Genomic DNA, 22,700 nt, shown 5'->3' on the forward strand with positions numbered 1-22,700 from the left:
CATACACACACACACACACACACACACAAACACTTGCCAGCATAATGACTCAAATGACTGGAAATAAACTGGGATTTGCCAGTCTAAATAAATAGACTGCCATTTATTTAGGCATTTTTTAATTTCAATAATGTTTATCATTTCCTGAGTAGAGGTCTCACTCATCTTTTGTTAATATTTATTCCTAAAAATTTGATGCCTTTTGATGCTATTATAAATGTTCTCCATTTCAAAAAATTCATGTTCTCATTGCTAGTTGTCAGTATACAGAAATATCATTGATTTTTATATAATAACTTTGTATCCGGTTATCTTGCTAGATTCAATTCTCAATTATAATAGCTATATCCATAGATTCTTTTGGATTTTCCATATGCTCAATTGAGTTGCTGTGAATAACAGTCTTATTACTTCTACTCCAAGCCTTATACCTTATATGTCTTTTATTGCTTTATTCATTGGCTAGGACTCCCAACAACAAAAGCAGTCATTGGGTAAAAATTCTAAACCTTCCTGCTATGCCCTCCCACCTGAAGACTCACTTGCATCTAAACCCAGCATGCTTCCTTTCCACTTATCATAATGAAAAAGGCATCCATTCTTCTATCTAAAACCCAGTCCTTCCACACTCATGCCCCATATCCCTGCCAATTTTCAATTTCTGTCTCTCTCTTCCTGGTCTCTATTTCTCTTCTCGGTCTCTCTCTCTCTCTCTTTCTCTCTTTTTCCCAACTGCATTTACACATACTCAAGACTCAAGTCTTTACACTCTTTAGCAGCAGCCCTTTTCAATTCCATGTCTTCATCTAGCAATTGGCTAGCCTCTCTCATTCCCTTTTAGTCAAGATTATTCAGCTGTCCAATCCTTAGTTTATAATTTATTTTAATCTTCTATTCCTTGAAGGATACGTTACACATCAAGATGACCTTCACACAAGGTGACCATACGACCTGGTTTGCCTGGAACAATCCTGGATTATTCCTGTTGCCCTGACTCAGTAATGAATAGATCCCCCTTTCATTCTCAAGCACTTCTGGCTTAAGGGATGTGGTCACTTTCCGCCACAGCCTAGCCTACAAGGCCCTTAGTGATTTGCTCCATGCCTACCTCTCTATTCTACACTTAAATAGCTTAAGGTTTACCAATTGCCCCAAGTTCTCTCCTACCACCATTTTTTGCACATGTTCCCTCTGCCTGAGACATCCTTCCTCTCCCTTTATCTGGGTCTAGAGTACTTTTTTGTTTATATCTGGTAGAGCAAAAATTCCTTTGATAATATATATATGAAATGGTGTTCTGTTGTTAAGAAAAGTTATTTGTTATACTAACCCACAAAAATACCAATGTTTTTCTTTCAACTCCACTTTTATGACTCCCATTATGCCAACATAATAAACATATATATCTTTCAGTGACCTCTCATGATTTTTTTCTGAAGGTTTCAGATGGTCAACTTCTTAAAGTTCTATCAGTACTTGAGGTCAACAAAGTGCCTGTTGCTCCAGGGTCACACTATCAAGGCACCAAACAGAAACTAGAGCTACACAATCTTGTCCTACTGGATGAATATGCTGACTTTCCCTCTTTTCCTTTTTTTTTTCTATACACACAGACATACTTCAGACATGAATCATCATTCTGATGCCAAAGACAGAAAGATAGTTTTGCTCTCATGGCTTGAGAGGGAAAAAAAAGAAAGAAACAGAATTCTGGCTATTTTGGGGCCAATCTCCCTTTGCAAAAAGAAGAGAAAAGTAGGCTAGTGAATTGGTTCCAAAAATAATTAAAAAGAATGATGACTCCTCTGGGACACAGATTGCTCACAGGCTCCTAAAAGGAATGTAGACAGTGCTAAGAATACACAGCATAGCTACTCCCATTATAACTCCACAACCACATACTTTTCATCACTGCTTAAATGACACTGGAAGTCTACTTACATTCACATGGTGCAATTAAATATGGTCCCTGAGATTTAGGCAGAACAGATCATTACTCTTTTTTAGAGATTAAGAAACTGGGACTCAAGTTTAAAAAAAAATTTTTTTAAGTTTGCCAAAGGTCCAACAACTAAAATGGAGAAGAATTCTAGGTCTTGCAAACCCTGATTTAAAGCCTGTTCTTAACAGGACATGGTGACAGTAAACAATATTCACTAATTACTTCAACAAACTTACTAAATACCTATTCTGGACCAAGAACAGTAACAGCCAGGGGATACAAAACATGTCTATGCCCTGGAGGAACATATGGTCTAGAGAGGAGTGAGAGAATCAATAATATAGCAGGGAGCAGAATGGCTTGAGGTTCAACCTGCTCACTAAAGAAGACGCTGCATGGAGGACCTACTTTAGCATCATTCATTCATTGATTCAACGAGTATTTATTGAATTTTTAGGCACTGTCCTAGATGCCAGTAACAGATTGGTAAACAATTTGCTTTGCTTTTGCATTCAACATTTTACCTTCTTGTTCCCCCTTACATGAATTGAAAGTATGTAACTTGTCTACATTTTGAGTATTCTTTTGTCTTTTTTACCAATTTGTATGCATTTGGGGGGATTTTTTTGTCTTCTTTATTAATATGCAGGAGTTATTTATATATACACGGAATATTAATCCTTTGCCAATTGATGTAAGTATTTTCTCTTCTGTCCATGAGTTGTCTTTTCCCTTTTACTGTGGTATCTTTTTTTGTTCAAAGGTTTTAAATTTTGAATGTTGTCAAATCCACAAATATTTGCCATTGTGGTTTATGCTTTCTGCTCTATCTCGACATCATAAAGATATCACCTATGCTTTTTTTCTAAGTTTAAAATTTCATTTTATACCTCTTATACATCTGAAATTTGTTTTTGTGTATCACATTGGGTAAAGAGTAATATTCTTTTTTTCATATGGACACCCAATTGATCCAGCTTCATTTACAAAGTGATAATGTCTGATTTGTAATGCTCTATCATATACCAAATTTCCAGCTTATTCCAAGGCCCAAATCCAAATGGTTCTGTTTTTCAGCTTTCTCTTCCATTCCACTAATCTATTTCTTTCTCTTATAACACCACCATACCATTTTAATTACCATAGTTTCATTTAAAAACCTTAATATCTGGAGCGGCAAGTCCACCAACACCTTATTCTTTAAAAATATCTCTCCACTTTCCCAAATTTTAAATGACTTTTAGAATCACCTTGTCAAGTTCTTTGATAGTCTAATTTTGTTGATGTATACTTTTTTGAGAAATTATCCATTTTTCATGTAAGCTTTCAAATTTATTGGCAACATATATTTGTAGCAGCTTCCTGCCAATTTTTCATCTCTACTATTATGTACTTATCTTTTTCCATTCTTAATATTATTTGTGCCTTTGTTTTTTTCCTCCCAATCTAACGGGGGTTTATTTTATTACTGTTCTCACAGAATCACAGTTCAGTTTGTTTATGCTCTCTACTGTTTATTTCCCATTTCATTAGTGTATTCTTTTTGTTATTTTCTTCTTTCTATTTCCTCTGCTATTACTTTTCTTTTCCTAATTTTAAAAATGTAATGCTTAGATCATTAATTCTCAATCTGTCTTGTAATATATTCATTTAAGATTATAAATCATAGACTTCCATAGATGCAGTTTTAACATGTGGTTTTCTCATTATTGTTCAGATTTAGATATTTCACGATTTCTATTATGATTTCTACTTTCACCAATGAATCATTCAGAAGTATATGTCTGAGGTGGGTGGCTACTGTTTCGTCAAGGACCCTTTAGAATTTCTAATTTATTCCATTGTTGTCAAAGAATGTTATCTATGTGATACCGTGTCTTTGGTATTCTCTTTTTCCATAATAATTTAATTTATTTTCTTAGTATTCTATGTCTGACATTAATTCTGTTTCCCAGCTTTCTTATGGTTAGCACTTGCCTGGAATATATTCTCGCATCACTTTCTCTTTCATTTAATTTTTAATTTGTAATTATGAAATAGTATAAACATTCATAAAATATAGCACTAATGACATCTACGTACCAATCACAGAGGTTAAATAGATGTTTACATCTTGCCCAAGGGAGGATATTTTCAATATTAAATTCATAGAGAAGGGAAAGAGCTTACAAAAAGGCTACTGAATTGACAAGAAAAGCCAGAATGAATAGAGTGACTTTTCACAGTGAAATGACAAGACAATTGATAAAAGTTCTTACAGGATACAGATCCAAGGGAAAAAGGAAGACATTCTTAAGGTTATACAGTAACCTAAAACTAACACCTTATAGAATTGTGGAAAAAAAAAAAAAAGTCATGGTATCAATGAAATAGGGCACTAACAGAAGTCATTACTGTAAATATTAATATTCTGTCATGGTGCACCACTGACCTCTCTCATGAGAGACTAAAAGAAAAGAGAATAGATAATGCATCCCTCAGGAAATCACATTCAATTCTGATACCCAGTACAACAGGTAAATGGAATACTCAGTTTCACTGGATGGAGTAAAAGAGGGTTACTCTAAATCATATGTGGATTAATAGTTTTCAAAGATGTATAACACATTTACCATTAAAACCTTGTTTAATATAATTCATTTTTCTTTGGTGATTCCTAAGGCCCTTTAGAATTCTTCAGCATCTGGGATTCATCTGTATTAACAGAAATTACGAATTACAAAAAAAACCTACCATTCATTTAGATCCTATTAAGCTCCAAACACTGTGTTTGAGTACTTTTCAAATTTTACTAACTAAATTTGGTACTCACAATACTATGAGTAAATGGCATGATGCCTAGCCCACAGATATGGAAAATAGGGCTCAGAGTTGAAAAGTTGCCTCAAATCACAATGCCAGAATATGGCAGAATCTAAATCTGAATTTCATTATATACATGCCCTGTATTTGTTTTTGCCACTACATCCTACTTTTTTTTTTTTTTCTTTGAGACAGGGTCTTCCTCTTGTTACCTAGGCTGGAGCGCAGCAGTATGATCTCAGCTCACTGCAGCCTTGACCTTCTGCACTCAAGTGATCCTCCCACCTCAGCCTCCCAAGTAGCTGGGACTAGAGGTGTAAGCCACCACACCCAGCTGATTTTGTTCATTTTTTTTTGTAGAGAAGAGGTCTCATTGTTGCCCAGGCTGGTCTCAAACTGCTGAACTCAAGTGATCCTCCTGCCTCACCCTCCCAAAGTGCTGGATTACAGGCATGAGCCACCAAGCCCGGGCCACACTGCCTCAAATGTTGTCATGTCTCCATTTTCCAGATATTATCTGAAAATGCCAATGTTTTCTTTTTGACTAGTATGGGAAGGAATCAGACCACAGGACCCAATCAACATTTTACTTCTTCATCAAGGAAAGGGCACCATCTAGTGGCACACACTTCGTAACCAACACAAAGAAAGTTTTTCACTTTTCTGCTTTCCTCCACTGGTTTTACACTGCCTTACAATAACTTACGGTATCTGAATTCACTCTTCTAGTCCAGAGGAATGGGAGCCTAGTAACATTAAGAATTGAACAGGGCTTTGAAATAAGACCCAAGTCCAATCTCAGATTCACCATTTCTATGTGACCTTGATAAGTTACTAAGAGTAGTTTGAGTCTCAGTCTCATTATCTGTAAAATGAAATATGAGCATTTACCTACCAGGGTTATGATGGGAATGTGTATGAAAATTATCTAGCACAGCACCTGATCTGGGTTTCCTCTATGGTTCCTTTCTCCATTCTCCTTTTATGTACCCTATATTCACACGGGTGTTTTGCTTTGTTTTTTTAGAAAATATATCATACCACTGGCTCATATTATGTTTAAGTAACTCCCACAGTTCTTTTGTATGCAAACCATAGTAAAGGCAAATTTCCCAACACTTACTGATTATTTTTATAAATACACAAAATTAACAATAAGCATTTTTGAGTATTTATTATGTGCCAGGCAACTGTGACAGTGAATAAGAACTTATTATCCAAGTGGAGAAAACAGAAAAATTAACATGTAATACAATGTAACAAGTAATTTCACGGCTCTAAATTACAAATACAAAAAAATAGGCCGGGCATGGTCGCTGGTGCCTGTAATTCCAATGCTTTGGGAGACTGGGTTAGGAGGACTGCCTGAGGCCGGGAGTTAGGAGACTGAGTTAGGAAGACTGCCTAGGCAACACAGTGAGATCTTCTCTCTTAAAAAAAAAAAAATTTTTTTTTAATTAGCCGGGTGTGATGGTACACACCCGTAATTCTAGCTACTCAGGAGGTTGAGGTAGGAGGATTGCTTGAGGCCAGGAATTTGGGGATGTAGTGAGCTATAATTGCACTCCAGCCTGGGTGACAGAGCAAGATCCTGTCAAAAGTTGGGGAGAGAGCAAGGAGGGGGAGGAGAAGCAGGAGACGGAGAAGAAGGAAAAACAAAGTAGAGGATGGGGAAGAATTAAACCTGTTAGAAGTAAGTGGATCAAAAAGGCTTCACAGATGAGGTAGCATTTGAAAAGTCTCTTAAGCAAAGAGCTCATCAGATAGAGGGTGCAGAACTTCCATGATATATGAAAAAAAAAAAAGTCAGAAGCAATAAGGAATGAAGAAGCACAGTGAGGGAACAGGAAGAAACATAGCGTGAATCAAATATAGGATGGGATGGAAGGGGCACAGGCAAGATCAGTAGTGCCGTCAGTGATAGCTCATTAAGCTCATTTGGAATCTAGATGCAGTATCTATCACCACCATATTCATCATCATCATTGTCATCATTGTTGTCATCCATAGCAGTTACCATTTCCTATACATACATAATTGCTAAGCCTCACAGCAACCCTACCAGTTATATCATGGTATCCTCATAAAAGTTAAGAAATTTGCCCAATGTCAGAGTCAGTAAGGGAAGAGCTGAGTAAAATTCAGCCCCAGGTCTCTCTGATTGTTTCTACACCGGTGGTCCCTCTTGGTTACACAACATAATTACCTGGATAATCTGTTTAAAAATAAAGGTTCGAGAGCACTGCACTAAAGCAGCCTATCTAGAAGGTTGACTTGGTAACTGTATTGTAAACAAACCCTCCAGATATTTCTTGACTAAGAAGCCTCGGCAGTCTAATTTTTGGAAAATACCACAAAGCCTAGTAAAATGCACGTGTGCGCACACAGTGGGACAAACACACACATACACGCTTCTAAGTAATAAGTTCCATCTATGTGCCAGGACCTAATCCTCACAAAATTCTGCAAGAAGAGTATTATCTCCACCTTAAAGAAGAGGAAACTCAAGCTCAGGAAGCTTATGATAGCTTCCCTTTTCCAGTCAACAAAGCGATGGGATTCAAACAGAGGTATATTTGGTTCTTCTCTGTCATGCTGTGTAGTAGGCAGAATTTTAAGAAAGACTCTCACAGACCCTTGCCCCTGTATAATCTCCTCCCCTTTGAATATGGATGAAAACGGTGAATATGATGATATCGCAGGAGTAATTATGTTATATTACATGGCAAAAGGGAGATTATCTGGTGGACCTAATCTGATATTATCACATGAGGTCTTTTAAAAGCAGAGCATTTTCTGCAGCTGATAGCAGAATGGGAAGTCAGAAAGATTCAGAGGACCAGAAGGATTCAATGCACATCACTGACATGAAGATGGAGGGGTCTAGGCCACGTGACCAAGAATATGTGTAGCTTCTAGAAGCTAAAAGCAGAACACAACTGATAGCCAACAACAAAAACAGGGCCTCAGTTCTACAACCACAAGGAATTGAATTCTGCAAATGCCCTGAATGAGCCTGGACGAGGACTCTTCTTCAGAGCCTCCAGATAAGGGCCCAGCCCAGCCAACTCCTTGGTTTCAGTCACATGAGACCTTAAGCGCAAAACCCAACTGAGATGTCTGACCTATAAAACTGTGAAATAAATGGGTGCTTTTATGTGTATGGTAAAACATACTAACATGAAATTTATTATTTTAACCATTTTTAAGTGTACAGTTCAGTGGCATTAAGGACATTCACACTGTTCATGATGTGATGATCACCATCATCACCATCCATCTCCAGAGTTTTTTCATCTTTCCAAACTGAAAACTCCCTACTCATTAAACACTAAGTCCCCATCTCCCCTACTCCTGAACCCTGGAAACCACGATTCTACTTTCTGTCTCTGATTTTGGCTACTCTAGGTGTCCCACATAAGTGGAATCATACCATTTTTGTCTTTTTGTAACTGGCTTATTTCACTTAGTCTAGTGTCCTTAAGGTTCATCTATGTTGCAGCATGTGTCAGAATCTCCTTCCTTTATAAGACTGAATAATAATAATAATAATAGACTGTATTTATACACCACATTTTTTATCCATTCATCAGTGGATGGACACTTGGATCCTTTCCACCTCTTGGCTGCTGTGAATATTGCAAATAATGCTTCTGTGAACATGGATATATAAGCATCCGTTTCAGTCCCTGCTTCAATTCTTTTGGAAATATATATAAGTGGTTGTTTTTGAAGCCAATTCATTACCTTTAAAATTTGGTAAATAAAAGGAAATAATCAAGCACTCATCTTGCCTATTTTAACTGCACCACTGGGTAACCAAGTAATAGGTGAAATGTCTCCTTATAAAATTATTTCTGATAAAAATTAAAACAAAATGATAGACTGTCATCATTTTGCAACCCTCAATGAGTTAATGGGTGTAGGCACTGAATGTCAATAGCTGCTAATATCAACAAAGGGCAAAAACTAGACATTATGTTCTTCCTACTAAAAGAACACACCACCACCTACAGTCTTGCCAAAGGGATCAAACCTAAGTCTGATCCAGTCTCTGGATTCAGCTGCCAATTTGCAGCAAAAACAATGGACAAAGGAATATAGCGAACTGCACCACTGTTGCAATCAGTAAAATCTATACTATGGAAAATTCTTACAGGTCAAAGGGTCTGGATTCTTTTGTTTTTTTCTTTTTTTTTTTTTTTTTTTTCAGACAGGGTCTCAGGGTCTCACTCTGTCACCCAGGCTGGAAGGCAGTGGCACAATTATGGCTCACTACAACCTTGACTTCCTGGGCTCAAGCGCTCCTCCTGCCTCAGCCTCTCAAGTAGCTGGGACTATAAGCATGTGTCACCACATCCAGATAATATTTTTTAATTTTTTGTAGAGATGGGGATCTCACTATGTTTCCCAGGCTGGTCTCAAACTACTGGGCTCAAATGATCCTCTGCCTCGCTTGGCCTCCCAGTGTTGGGATTAAAGGCGTGAGCTACAGCACCCAGTTGCTCCGGATTCTTCAAAAGACAAATTGTAAACAAAAGACATCAAGTTAAATAAATAGGTAAGAAAACTATAGGACTTACGGATGCACATTTGGGTAAAAAAGTTATAACCAAATACAAGAAGTGATTACTTTAGGAGACACATAAGGGATGTAACTTGAGCATGTGGAGAGGCTTCAGGTACAGCTGGCAAAATTCTATTTCTTAAGATGGTAGTTAGAAGGGTTAATAATTAATTAAGCTATATTTAAAAGCAAAAACAAAAAAAGACAGACAAAACCAGTGGATTAACTGTAACAATGAGACAGTGGCCTAAATCCAGATGGAATTCAACTGCAGTGCTCTCTCAAGACAGTTCTGCCAAAGTCTCACTACTGAACCTATCTCAAGCCAAAAGAGCAGTTAATACCAGACTGACTGGTGACTGAGGTCAACAGCAAGTGCTTAGAAAAGTAATTACACGAAGCAGACAAAAGAGAAACCAAAGGAAAATTTTAGGGAAAATCTTTGTGCTATCACATATATACCATCTGTTTGAAACAGGCCTGTCTCACTTCCATCCTGCAAATCTCCCATACCTACTCCTATCTCAGTGCCAGGATTTTTCTATTATAATTTGGTGTCTTTCTCAGCGTTATTTCCCAATTCTATCAAGGACTGTTAATAATGGCAATAATATGTTTACCAAATATATTCACATCTTCAAAAGTAAGGATGCAGAAAAAAAAGATGGAAGAAAGAAGTCAACAGGGTCCTGAAGAAAAGGCTCCTAGAAGCTGATAAACCTAGTTATGATAGAAGCGACTTTTCTTCATATACAATGGAATATTAGAAACTGTATCCCCAGCCATGCATTCTTTCTTGCCTTTACTTATTCAAACAATGGTGGAAATTGAAAGCAGCATGAAGCTATAGGTACGCACTATAAGGCAGCCACTAGCCACATGTGGCTATTGATCCCCTTCTCTGAAGTACAGCTAGTCCTAATTGAGATGTACCCTTTGTGTAAAAGACACACTGGATTTTGAATAGTTAGTATGGAAAAAAAGATTGTAAAATATCTTAATAATTTTTTATTAATTACATGTTCAAATAATAATATTTCAGATATATTGACCTAGACAAAACATTAATTTTGCCTGTTTCTTTTTTCTTTTGAAATGTGGCTTACTAGGAAACTTTAAATTATAGATGCAGCTAACATTGTATTTCTACTGGACAGCACTGCTATATATACCATGATTAAACAGTAAATAGGAATAGGAAAAACAAAGCAGCAGCAGCTAACAGTTGGGATTTTTCCATTTTTTCTACTGTTAATATACCACCAACACTATAACTCATTTAATTTCCAGCCCTTGTCTCTTGTCTGTAAAGCAGAGGTTTAAGAAAATCAGTACATGCATTAAGTCATAAACACAACATTTAATCATGGGCCAAAATAACTGAGTTCTAGTCCTGGTTCTGATACTGACTAGCAGTTAGTTGGAGAAATTACATTTTCTCTCTGAGACTTAGATACCTGCCCCTACAATTACATAAGGAAGCTAAACTAAATTTAGACTTCCATAATTCTATCAGAATACAATTTTCTTCTTTCTGTCAAAATTGATTTTCATAAAAATGAATAAATACTTACTCTGAGTCTAACACATCCTCTGCGAGAGCCTCTCATCATTTTGTCCTTGGACTAAAAGAAAAACAAAGCAGTCAATGAATAAAACATTAACAGACTGGTAAATTGTTTTTAGAATCATCTGGGGAATAAAAGGACAAGATTTACAGTAATACCCATCCCTTCTGCCAACTCCCCTTCCAAAAAGAAATTACTTATGGACAGGAAAATACACAGATTTTAAATGAAAATGTCATACAGTCTATATAAATTAACCTAATCATAGAACTTTACACATACCTTTAATGTAACATAAATTAAATCATTATTTTCATTCCTTCTTCATTCCCTTAAGTACCAGTGTTTCTCATACTTTAGGGAGTCAGAGAACCACCTAGAAGGCTAAGAATCACCTGGAGGTTTAAGAATCACTCCCAGATAATTATTTTTGTTTGTTTGTTTTGTTTTGAGATGGAGTCTCACTCTGTCGCCCGGGCTGGAGTGCAATGGTGCAATCTTGGCTCACTGCAACCTCTGCCTCCTGGGTTCAAGCGATTCTCCTGCCTCAGTCTCCAGAGTAGCTGGGAATACAGGCGCCCGCCACCACGCTCAGCTAATTTTTGTGTTTTTAGTAGCAACAGGGTTTCACCATGTTGGCCAGGTTGGTCTCGAACTCCTGACCTCAGGTGATCCACCCACCTTGGCTTCCCAAAGTGCTAGGATTACAAGCGTGAGCCACTGCACCCGGCTGCCCCCAGATAATTCTGACAAAGGCAAACAGAAGACCATACCTCAAGAAGTATTGCTTTAGCTTTACCTCTGCAATTCCCTGGGTAACATTTTTGCTTCTGTGACTTCTCATCCAATGTCCCTCAGTTTGGAATTTTCTTGACCCAAATGCTCTGCCTCGTTGTCATTTCAATCACCTTAGCTCTGTCTGATTTAGATTTCCACCCTGGACTCCCAGAGTCTTCTGTGTGTTCCCCTGTTGTGGCATGCATCACCCTGTGTTATAATCGCTGGTTTACTTCACCCACAAGACTACACATTCCTTAGGGGGTAGGAATTGTATCTGACTTATGCCTCAGAACAGTGTCTGTTACATATCAGGTGCTCAAAAAACATTTACTGATGAAATGTAACTTAACCTCTCTGTGTCCCTTACTAAACTGAGCCAAGCAAAGCCTATGTTATATAAAAGTGCTATGTTTACATTCAGTAAATATTCCTAACAGTAAATTAGTCATGTGCAATACAACAAAGTAACACCTCAAATAATGGAAGTTGAAATACTTAATACTTGAACAACTGGTATTTTCCTGTACTCCACCTGTGTGAGAAAGCAGCAAAACAAGCCAATATTGTTTGATTATGTTTTAAAGATGATTATCCTGCTTGAAACCATAGATGCCCTATATCCAAAGTCTTGAGCTGTAAAATTCATGTTCAGAAGTGATTACTGAGATACTAAAGAGAGTATTCTTTTTGTTCTACCTATAAATATCAGGACTCACATATTTTAGGAAAAAAATTTCTCAATACCAAGCAGAATTGAAAAGAGTTCTTTACTAATAACACAGTTAGTGAAAGAAAACAGTTGATGAAAACATTCCTTAAGCATTTAGTAGCCCTTTGACTGTACCCTATACTTATCTTCCCTTCAAAAGTGTAAAGGAAATACACAAAAATAATAATTAGATCTGAAAATCCCTGATGAGGTTAGAATACAAAATTAACCCAAAAAAGGTAAAACTAATATATTCATCCTTGATCCTCTTCTACTATAACACAATTTTTTAAATAAAATTACAGTAAACAGAAAAAAGGCAAGACAGGTCCCAGTGGTAATACAACTATTAGGGTTACAAATTAAAAAACACTAAGAGGGCCAATTATAATCCTAATCATTTCCTAATTTCCTAACCCAGCACTTTCAGAGTCCGAGGCAAGAGGGTCGCTTGGGCCCAGGAGTTCAAGATCAGCCTGGGCAACATGACAAAACTCTATCTCTACAAAAACTACAAAATATTAGCTAGGTGTGGTGGTACACAGCTATAGTCCCAGCTCTCAGGAGGCTGAGAGGTGGGAGGACTGCTTGAGCCCAGGAGGTCAAGGCTGCAGTGAGCCATGACCACACCATTGCACTCTAACCTGGGCAACAAAGCAAGACCCTTTTTTCAACAACAAAAAAGAAAACACTAAGAGAGATAACTGAAAATAATTAAAACAAATACAACTAGGAAATCATCACACAAATCCAGAATGTGTGACATTCTACAAAACAATTGGCTTAGATTCTTCCAAAACATAAAAAAGACTAACATGTAAACAACTGTAATAGAGCAAAAATAAGTGCTGTGGACTCCAGAAGGCTCCTCCCTGTCAAGGAAAAAGATGAGGGAAGGAAGCAAAACTGAAATGATCAGGTTTCAAGTTTCAACCTGGGGCTTTAAAAAAGAAAGAAAGAAACAGGCCGGGCGCGGTGGCTCAAGCCTGTAATCCCAGCACTTTGGGAGGCCGAGGCAGGTGGATCACAAGGTCAGGAGATCGAGACCACAGTGAAACCCCGTCTCTACTAAAAATACAAAAAAATTAGCTGGGCGCGGTGGCGGGCGCCTGTAGTCCCAGCTACTCAGGAGGCTGAGGCAGGAGAATGGCGGGAACCCGGGAGGCAGAGCTTGCAGTGAGCCGAGATCGCGCCACTGCACTCCAGCCTGGGCAACAGCGTGAGACTCCGTCTCAAAAAAAAAAAAAAAAAAAAAGAAAGAAAGAAACAAGAAATCTGATAAAAAGAGAGGGAAGGTAGTGGGGGGAAAGGCCATTCCAAGACAAGGGGACAGCATCAGCAAAGGCACAGATGTAGAAAACTCTACTTTCCTATTCATGGGAGAGTAGATGTATAGACAACAGCATAGGGTGCAGAGAGGAACTTACAGATAAGACTGAAGGCCAGGAACAGTGGCTCACACCTGTAATCCCAACATTTTGGGAGGCCGAGGTGGGCAGATCACTTGAGTGAGGCCAGGAGTTCAAGACTAGCCTGGCAAACATGGTGAAACTCTATCTCTACTAAAAAAACAAAAATTAGCTGGGCATGGTGGTGCACGCCTGTAATCCCAGCTACTTGGGAGGCTGAAGTAGGAGAATCCCTCCCTTGAGCCTGGGAGGCAGAGGGTGCAGTGAGCCGAGATAGCGCCGCTGCACTCCATCCTGGGCAACAAAGTGAGACTGTTTCAAAAAAGTTAAAATTAAACATTTTAAAAAATGAGGCTGAAAAGAAGATTACGGGGACCAGATCCTGAAGGGTCTGAAAAATACATGGAGTTAAGGAAATTTAATTTTATTCAATAGTTAATGGGGAGCTACTAAAGAGGGAAATAGCATTCTTAAAGGTGTGTTTTAGAAAAATATCACTGTTAAATATGAGGACTTGGAGAAAGGGATAATAGCAACATTAATAATAACAATAACAGAAGCAGCAGATTCTCACTCATTGCTGTCCCTATGTAACAGGCACTTTATATACAGTAAACCTTACAAGCCTTTGCATGGTAAGAATAACTCCTATATTACAACTGAAAGTGACACTAGGGATATCAAGTAAGTTACCCAGTGTTACATACGTAAAATGTGGCTGAGTTGCATAGTTAGAAATGCCTGTCCTGCAAATCATTCTCCCAGACCTTAACTGAGCTCTAATAGCATCAAATTCTCCTCTTTCACAATAGCACAGGGCCCTCTCCCTCACTCTCCCCACTCAGCTTTAATGTGGGGCTATAGGGAAGCTGGTGTGACTGCTTCCACCAGACACAGCCTTTTCTGACAAAGGAAGCTGACCAATCACAGGACCCACTACCCCACAGGGCAGGACAGAGTCATCTCCCAGGAAGTTTTTCAACCAGGGTGAAGGGAAGAGCTCCTTCCTATCTGCTCTTGAAGCTGTGAGGTACAGAAGCCACTGGTCCTGTGCCTTCTCTGTGAAGAAAGCAAGCCTACACAACAAGAGAAGCAGAGAGATGAGGAGGAAAGTCCCAGCTGCCAGCGATCTTCAGCTACATCCTGGTCTGAAGCAAATCTGTCTAAGCCAATGCCATTCACCAAATATTAGGTTATTTCTGATGAATCCTAGTAGCTTCTGGTAATGACAGAAAGGTAGCTGACATAACGCCAGCAATCCTCCTACTGAATGTTACCTTACCAATGTTCTGAAACCTGCTAACAAATGTCCTTTTTTAAGCAAATTGGCACAAATAGATATGTGGTCTACAGCCCAGTAACTGTCACTCTCTCTGCCTCCAGCTACAAGGCCCAGTACCTTAAAAAAGGACCACTCTGAAATGAATGCTACAGTCTTTTCAGCTGGATGACAAAACAGGATTACCCCCATGAAGTGGAAATATCGAACTCATATGTTCTACTCCGAAGGGGTTCTCGGGCTACTCCTGAGCTCAAGCAATCCACCTGTCTCGGCCTCCCAAAGTGCTGGGATTACAGGCACGTGCCACTGTGAATGGCCAAAAGTTGGTTCTTTAAAAAATCAACAAAATTGATAAATCATTAGCTAGACTGACCAAGGAAAAAGAAGGGGATTCAAAGTACTAAAATCAGGAATGAAAGAAAAAAACATTATTATCAATCTTACAAAAACAAAAAAACTCTAAGGAAATACAATGAACAACAAATTAGATGAAACCAACAAATTCCAAGAAAGATATAAACTGTCAAAACTGACTAAAGAAAAAACAGAAAATCTGAATAGACATAAAATAAGTAAAAAGACTGAATTAGTAATCAAAAAACTTCTCACAAAGAAAAGTCCAGGCCCAGATAGTGAGTTCTATCAAATATTTAAAGAATTAACGACACACCTTCACAAACTCTTCCAAAATACAGAAGAGGGAACACTTTCCAATTTTTTCTATAAAGCTAGTAGTATTCTAATATCAAAACCAGAAAAAAAAAATCATAGGGAAAAAACAGTATCTATTTCTAATACAGATGTAAAAATTCTCAACAAAATACTAGCGAACCAAATCCAGTAACATATAAAAAGGATTATATACTATGACCAAGTGGGATTTATCCAAAGAATACAAGGTTGAGTCAATGTATAAGAAACAATCAATATAATATACCATATTAATAAAATAAAGAACAAAAATCACATGATCATCTCAAAAGACACAGAAAAGGTACTTTTAAAAAAATCTAACACCACTTCATGATTAAAAAACCACTCAACAAACTAGAAACAGAAGGGAACTTCTTCAACTTACTAAGGGGCATCTATGAAAAGCCCACAGGTAACCTCATACGTAATGATGAAGGGTTAAAAGCTTTATACCTAAGAACAAGACAAAAATGTCTTATCTTGCCACTCCTACTCAACACTGTACTGGAGGTACTAGCCAGAGAAATCAGGCAAGAAAAAGAAATAAAGGCATCTAGATTAGAAAGGAAGAGTTTAAAGTATCTCTATTTGAAGAAGACATACCCTTACCTATAAAAAAGCCTTACATATAGAAAGACAGAACCTTACATATAGAAAATCCTAGAGGGCTGGGCGCAGTAGATCACACCTGTAATTCTAGCACTTTGGGAGGCTGAGGCAGGTGGGTCACTTGAGGTCAGGAGTTCAAGACCAGCCTGGCCAACATGGTGAAACCCCACGTCTACTAAAAATACAAAAATTAGCTGGGAGTGGTGGGCGCCTGTAGTCCCAGCTACTTGGGCGGCTGAGGCTAGAGAATCGCTTGAACCCAGGAGGTTGTAGTGAGCCGAGATTGCGCCACTGCACTCCAGCCTAGGCCACAGAGCAAAACTCCATCTCAAAAATAAAAAACAACAACAAAAAAGAAAATCCTAAGGAATCCACACCAAAAACAAACTATTAGAGCTAATAAATGGGCTCAGCAAAGTTTCAAACACAAATTCAATAACAAAAATTAATTGTATTTCTATACTTTTAGATTTAAAAAATTTGGAGCTATAACTAAGAAAACAATTCCACTTATAATAGCATCAAAATGTAAAATACTTAGTAATAAATTTAATAAAAGAAGCATAAGACTTGTACACTTAAAACTACAAAACACCACAAGGAAATTAAAGAAGACCTAAATAAACAGAAAGACACTTCATGCTCTTAGATTGAAAGACTTAGCGTTGTTAAGATGGCAGTACTCCCAAAATTGATTTACAGATTCAATATAATCCCTATCAAAATCCCAACTGCCCTTTTCTGTTGTAGAAATTAATAAGCTGATGCCAAAATTCAGTGGTTATGCAAGGGACCCAGAATAGCCAGAACAATCTTAAAAAAAAAAAAAAAAAAAAAATTGGAGGACTCACACTTCTCAATTCCAAAATGTAATACAAAACCATAGTAATAATAGACAGTGTGGTACTGACATTTGGATATGCATAGGATCAGTGGAATAGAGTTGGAAGTATAGAAATAAACCCATACATACAAAATCAAGTGATTTTTTTTTACAAGAGTGCCAAGACTATCCAACAGGGAATAGTCTTTCCAACAAATGATGTTTAAACCATATGTAAAAGAATGAAGCTGGATACCTACCTTATGCCATATAAAAAAGTTAACTCAAAATGGATCCAACACCTAAATTTAAAGGGTAAAACTATTAAGTTCTTAGATAAAAGCGTAGGTACAAATCTTCATGACCTTGGAATCAGCAATGATTACATGATACCAAAAGCACAAGCAATAGAAGAAATATTAAAAAACTGGGCATCATGAAAATTAAAAACATTTGTACTTCAAAGAACACTATCATGCTGAGGCAGGAGGATCCCCTGAGCCCAAGAGTTTGAGGTTATAAAGAGCTATAATCGTGCCACTGCACCACAGCCTGGGCAACAGAATGAGGCCCTGTCTTTAAAAAACAAACAAACAAAAAACACTATCAAGACAGTGAAAAGACAAACCAAACAATGGGGGAAAATATTTGCAAATCATATGTATCTGGGTAGGGGTGTAGTATCGAGAATATATAGAGAACTCATACAACTCAACAATAAAGAGACAACCCAATTTAAAAATGGGCAAAGGATGTGAATAGATATTTTGCCTAAGAAAACCAAGTTAAGAAGATAGTTTCAGCTGGTGATAAGTGTTAAGAAAATAAAGGAGGGTGATTGTCTTAGTGCATCTTGTGCTACTGTAACAGAATACCGGAGACTGCATAATTTATAACAGAAATTTATTTTCTCACAGTTTTAAGGGGCTGGGAATTCCAAAATCCAAGCACCAGCATCTGGTGAGAGTCTTATTTATCACAGAGCACAGGGTGGAAAGGCAAAGAGCACAAGTGAGCGAGTCTTTTGTGATGGTGTTGATCTGTTCACAAGGGGACTGCCTAAACACTTTCCATTAGCCCCCACTTCCCAACATTGTCGCAGTGTTGCAGTTAAGTTTCCAACACATGAATGCCGGGGGACACATTTAAATTAGAGCAGTGATGATCAGAAAGTTATTTTTGGGAAAGGAGGTTCTACTTTAACTTAAGTAGCTTGAAAAAACTCTTCAAGGAGTTGATACAAGAACTGAGATTTGAATTAGAGGACCCAGTGAAGTGAAGAATCTGGGGGCAAAGTCCCAGGCAGAGGGAAGAGCAGGAAATGATTCCTCAGTAGACTTGCTCTCCCATCTCGGCAAGGGCTATTTCACATTTTCTCCACTCTCTCCCTCAGTACATCTCCACCTGGCTTTCTCACAGGCATTTAAAACTCAACATGGGCTGGGCGCGGTGGCTCATGCCTATAATCCCTGCACTCTGGGAGGTCGAGGCGGACGGATCACATGAAGTCAGGAGTTCGAGACCAGCCCGGCCAACACGGTGAAACCCCATCTCTACTAAATATACCAAAATTAGCTGGGTGTGGTGGCACACGCCTGTAATCCCAGCTACTAGGGAGGCTGAGGCAGCAAGAATTGCTTGAACCTGGGAGGCAGAGGTTGCAGTGAGCCAAGATTGCACCACTACACTCCAGCCTGGGCAACAGAGCGAGACTCTACCTCAAAAACCAAACAAAACGAAACAAAACTCAACATGTATAAAACTAACTCATGATCCTGTCTCTCTTCCATCCAATCAATCAAAGTCCCCTCATTTCTGTCTCATAACAACTCTCAAATCTTCTTTCATGAGGTCATAATTGAAAAAGAAAACAAACTCTCAAAGCCTTCCATTTAACCTCATCTCTACTATCAACCACCCCAATCCAGCCCTCTAAAATACATCCCAATATTGTATCACCTTCTTCTTCTTTTTTTTTTTTTAGACAAGGTCTCACTCTGTTGCCCAGGCTGGAGTGCACTGGCACAATTTTGGGTCACTGTAACCTCTGCCTCCCAAGCTCAAGTGTTCTTCCCACCTCAGCCTCCAGAGTAGCTGGGACTACAGGCACGTGCCACCACACCCAGCTAATTTTTTTTTTCCTTGTAGAGAAGGGGTTTCACCTTGTTGCCCAAGCTGGTCTCAAACACCTGGGCTCAAGCAATCCACCCACCTCAGCCTCCCAAAGTGCTGGGACTACAGGAGTGAGCCACTGTACCCAGCCTGTATCACCTTCTAATTCTTCTCTATCTCTTCTTCCTCTCCTCCAATCCTTTCTCCACACAGGAGCCAGGAGTCTTTTCAAAACATGAATCTGATCGGGTTGCTTTTTCGATTGAAAGACAAAACAAGCAAGCAAGCAAGCAAGCAAAAAAAAAAAAAAAAAAAAGTACTTCATGGCTCTATATTGCACTTAAAATAAAATGCACATTTATTAATTTGCTCTCTATAGAGACCCTGCTTGGCCTGGCTCTAGCCTACCTCAAAAGACCCCATCATCCCTGGACCCCAGCCACACTAATCTTTCAGTTCCCTGAACCAGCCAATCACTTTCTCTCCTAAGGACTTTTACATGGATTGTTCTCATTGCCTGAAGTGCCTTTACTCATCTACCCTCACTCCTTTTACTGGCTAATTCCTACTTAACCTCAGTTCCCTAAGAAGGGAAGCTTTACCTGAACCTCTAGAGCAGATTACCCTTCACTTCTAACAAGGATATAATAAAACGCTTTTTTTCCCATAATACTGTGGGAAAATAAAATCCTATGGGTTTGAGTGTGTGCCCCAAAATTCATGTGTTAGAAAGCTAATCCCTCTGACCTCATGAATAGGTTAATGAAGACTCTGTCCTCCTTGATGAATTAATGTCACTATCACAGGAGTGTGCTCTTTATTGACAGAATGACTTTGTCGTAACAGCAATTTCCCTCACCTCTCCTGGTCTAGCTCTCTCACCACGTGATGCCCTCCACCATGTTATGAAGCAGCAAGAAGAAACTATGCTCTTCCAGCTGCTAGAACCATGAGCCAAAATAAACTTCTTTCCTTTATAAATTATCCAGTCTGCGGTATTCTGTTATAGCAACAGAAAACAGACTAAGACATAAAATGTCCATGGATTTCTCAGTGTTCTTCTAAAAAGCTCTAGGGTCCTGGCAACATTTCTGCATGCCATAAGGATTAGATCTTTTGGTTTCAACTGGTCTGGAAGGATAATAAAACCCTCTCTAATTTCCCAGAGAAGTTTGAAAAGTTACAGCCTGGAGCAGTTCCCCAGGCTAAGCTTCCAAGGTGCTAAGAAAAGGGGTACAGCTATCTCCCTAGATATTTGTGTGTAAAAAGAGATAAAACCCCAGATAGGCCAAAGGGTTGGAGTTAGGATTTAGGCTTATTACCTTTCCTAAGTGACCCTTTCATGAGGGGAGTGGGACAGTTGCCTATTTCCCCTTCATAGGAGAGAAAAAAAAATTTTCCTTGTCCCCCACCTACAGAGTGTCTGGCTACTCATGTAGGACAATTGACCTGGCTTTTAAGGACTAGGGCAAAAGTAGGCCAACACATTTATTATTATGAAATGTCTCTGATTCAGAATACCTTGTGTGCATTCATTAAATTAATAAAGATGAACAATTAAGAGCCTGCCAAGTACTTAATCTATAAATCTATAATTAAACAATTCTGAAATTACTTAATTTCATCATCCCTATTAGCCTTAAATTCTAGGAGAATATTGACCTATTACACAAGGAAACTCAAAAAATATTGAATAAATGATAGGAAGGAGACATATAAGTACAGCTAGCCATTTAAAGTTTCATTAACTTGATCTACTATGCCTCAACAGCCAGTAATCTGAAGCTTCTATTATTATTCTGATTATGTTGGTCAGAAAACTAAAATTGGCTCCCCAAAGACAAATTAAACTTCATAGATTTTAGTGTTACTAAGTCTATTAGACCTGCCTCAAAGGAAAAAAAAAATTTGGCCTTTACGCTAGCTACCACCTTTATACCCACTTGACACTTACCTTTTTTAAAAGTCAGTACTTTTTCTGTAAAGAAACATCTAAGGAATGCTGATTCCAAACATTCTAATCAATACTGTGTGCCTAGCTCTAGGCAGCAAACACCTTAGGATATCTAGATTCTCTTCGGTATACTGTCAGTGCGAAAATCAATTTATTCTGTAGATCTAAACAGATATTTATCTTGGCATTGACTGGTGCTCCCAGGAAGCTGAGAAACAGATCCTAACCTCCAACTGTTACATTATCAAAATAGTTGATGATATAATCAACACATTTGTAAGCCCCTGCTAGAAGTAATCTAGGATGGGGTTAAGCAACCAAAAGCAGCTTTTTGCTGGCTATAGAATAAAGAACCTTCTGGAAATCAGTAAATTAATAAAATCAGAAACAATTTTTATTTTCCCAGGGTAAGAAATTTCTGAAAGAGTCATATAAGTCTATCAGAAAGTAAAACTTACCTTGCCAAAATTAATTTCACAAACTGTTCCAGAAAATATCCTTCTAGGGATTACTTAATGTGAGAAACATGTATTTATAGGAATACATACTGCAATGGACTGAATGTTTATATCCACCCAAAGTTCATATGTTGAAATCTTAACCCCCAAGGTGATGGTATTAGGAGGTGAACCTTTGGGAAGTGATTAGATCACAAGGGCAGAGCCCTCATGAATGGGGTTAATTCCCTTATAAAAGAGGCCCCAGTCAGAGCAACAATGAGATGACCTGCATTCTCAAGAGAATAGCTCATAATAACCTCAAATCACACAGCAGTCTGCCTGCTTAGTCCATTTCTTAAATCCTCAGGAAAAAAGTAATGTAAGAACATACTAAGAACTATTTAGCTAAATGTCAGTCTTAAATCTGCTTTAATATGGCAATGCACAGTAGCTCACACCTGTAATTTCAGCACTATGGAGGCCGAGGCAGGGGGATCACTTCAGGCCAGGAGTTGGAGACCAGCCTGGGCAACACAGTGAGAACCCATCTCTAAAAAAGAAAGTTTTTTAATTAGCCAAGTGTGGTGGCACACACCTATAATCCTAGGTACTCAGGAGACTGCAGTGGAAGGACCCTGTTAGTCCAGGAGTTAGAGGTTACAGCGCACTTCACTCCAGCCTGGGCATCAGAGTGAGAGCTTGTCTCAAAAGAAAAAAAAAAAAAAAAAAAAATCTTTACATTACTATTATTGCCACCCTATCTTTCAGAACCTAATTAATGCCTGGGACCTGGAAGGTATTATTAATAGATAAATCTCTACTCAATGAATGGTCCCAGCCCACTTTCTCAGGTATCTCACTCATTCAACAAACATAATTCACTCGAAATATGCCCATTCAGTCCCAATTCAAGCTATTCAACATTCCCAAGTAACACAGGGGAAACCTTTTCCCCGTTCTGTTAATTTTCAATCCTCTTCAATCAAATTTTTACAACTGCATTTTAAATT

At 38.3% G+C, this 22,700-nt stretch overlaps 1 protein-coding gene across 21 annotated transcripts in view; it reads right to left on the reverse strand.

Annotated features, from left to right (window-relative positions):
• OSBPL9 (oxysterol binding protein like 9) overlaps nucleotides 1-22,700 on the reverse strand; it is a 167,864-nt gene that overhangs the window by 120,096 nt on the left and 25,068 nt on the right. For 18 of the 21 annotated variants that reach the window (XM_074006814.1, XM_074006808.1, XM_005543387.3 and 15 more), the window contains exon 2: nucleotides 10,886-10,936. In XM_074006814.1, the coding sequence (XP_073862915.1) occupies nucleotides 10,886-10,936 (51 nt within the window). Of the gene's footprint in view, nucleotides 1-10,885; nucleotides 10,937-11,652; nucleotides 11,871-22,700 lie in introns of those variants that run through there. The other 3 variants (XM_074006824.1, XM_065522603.1, XM_074006820.1) reach the window with 1 other exon arrangement.

This window comes from Macaca fascicularis, chromosome 1, assembly GCF_037993035.2.
Source record: "Macaca fascicularis isolate 582-1 chromosome 1, T2T-MFA8v1.1".
NCBI lineage: Eukaryota > Metazoa > Chordata > Mammalia > Primates > Cercopithecidae > Macaca > Macaca fascicularis.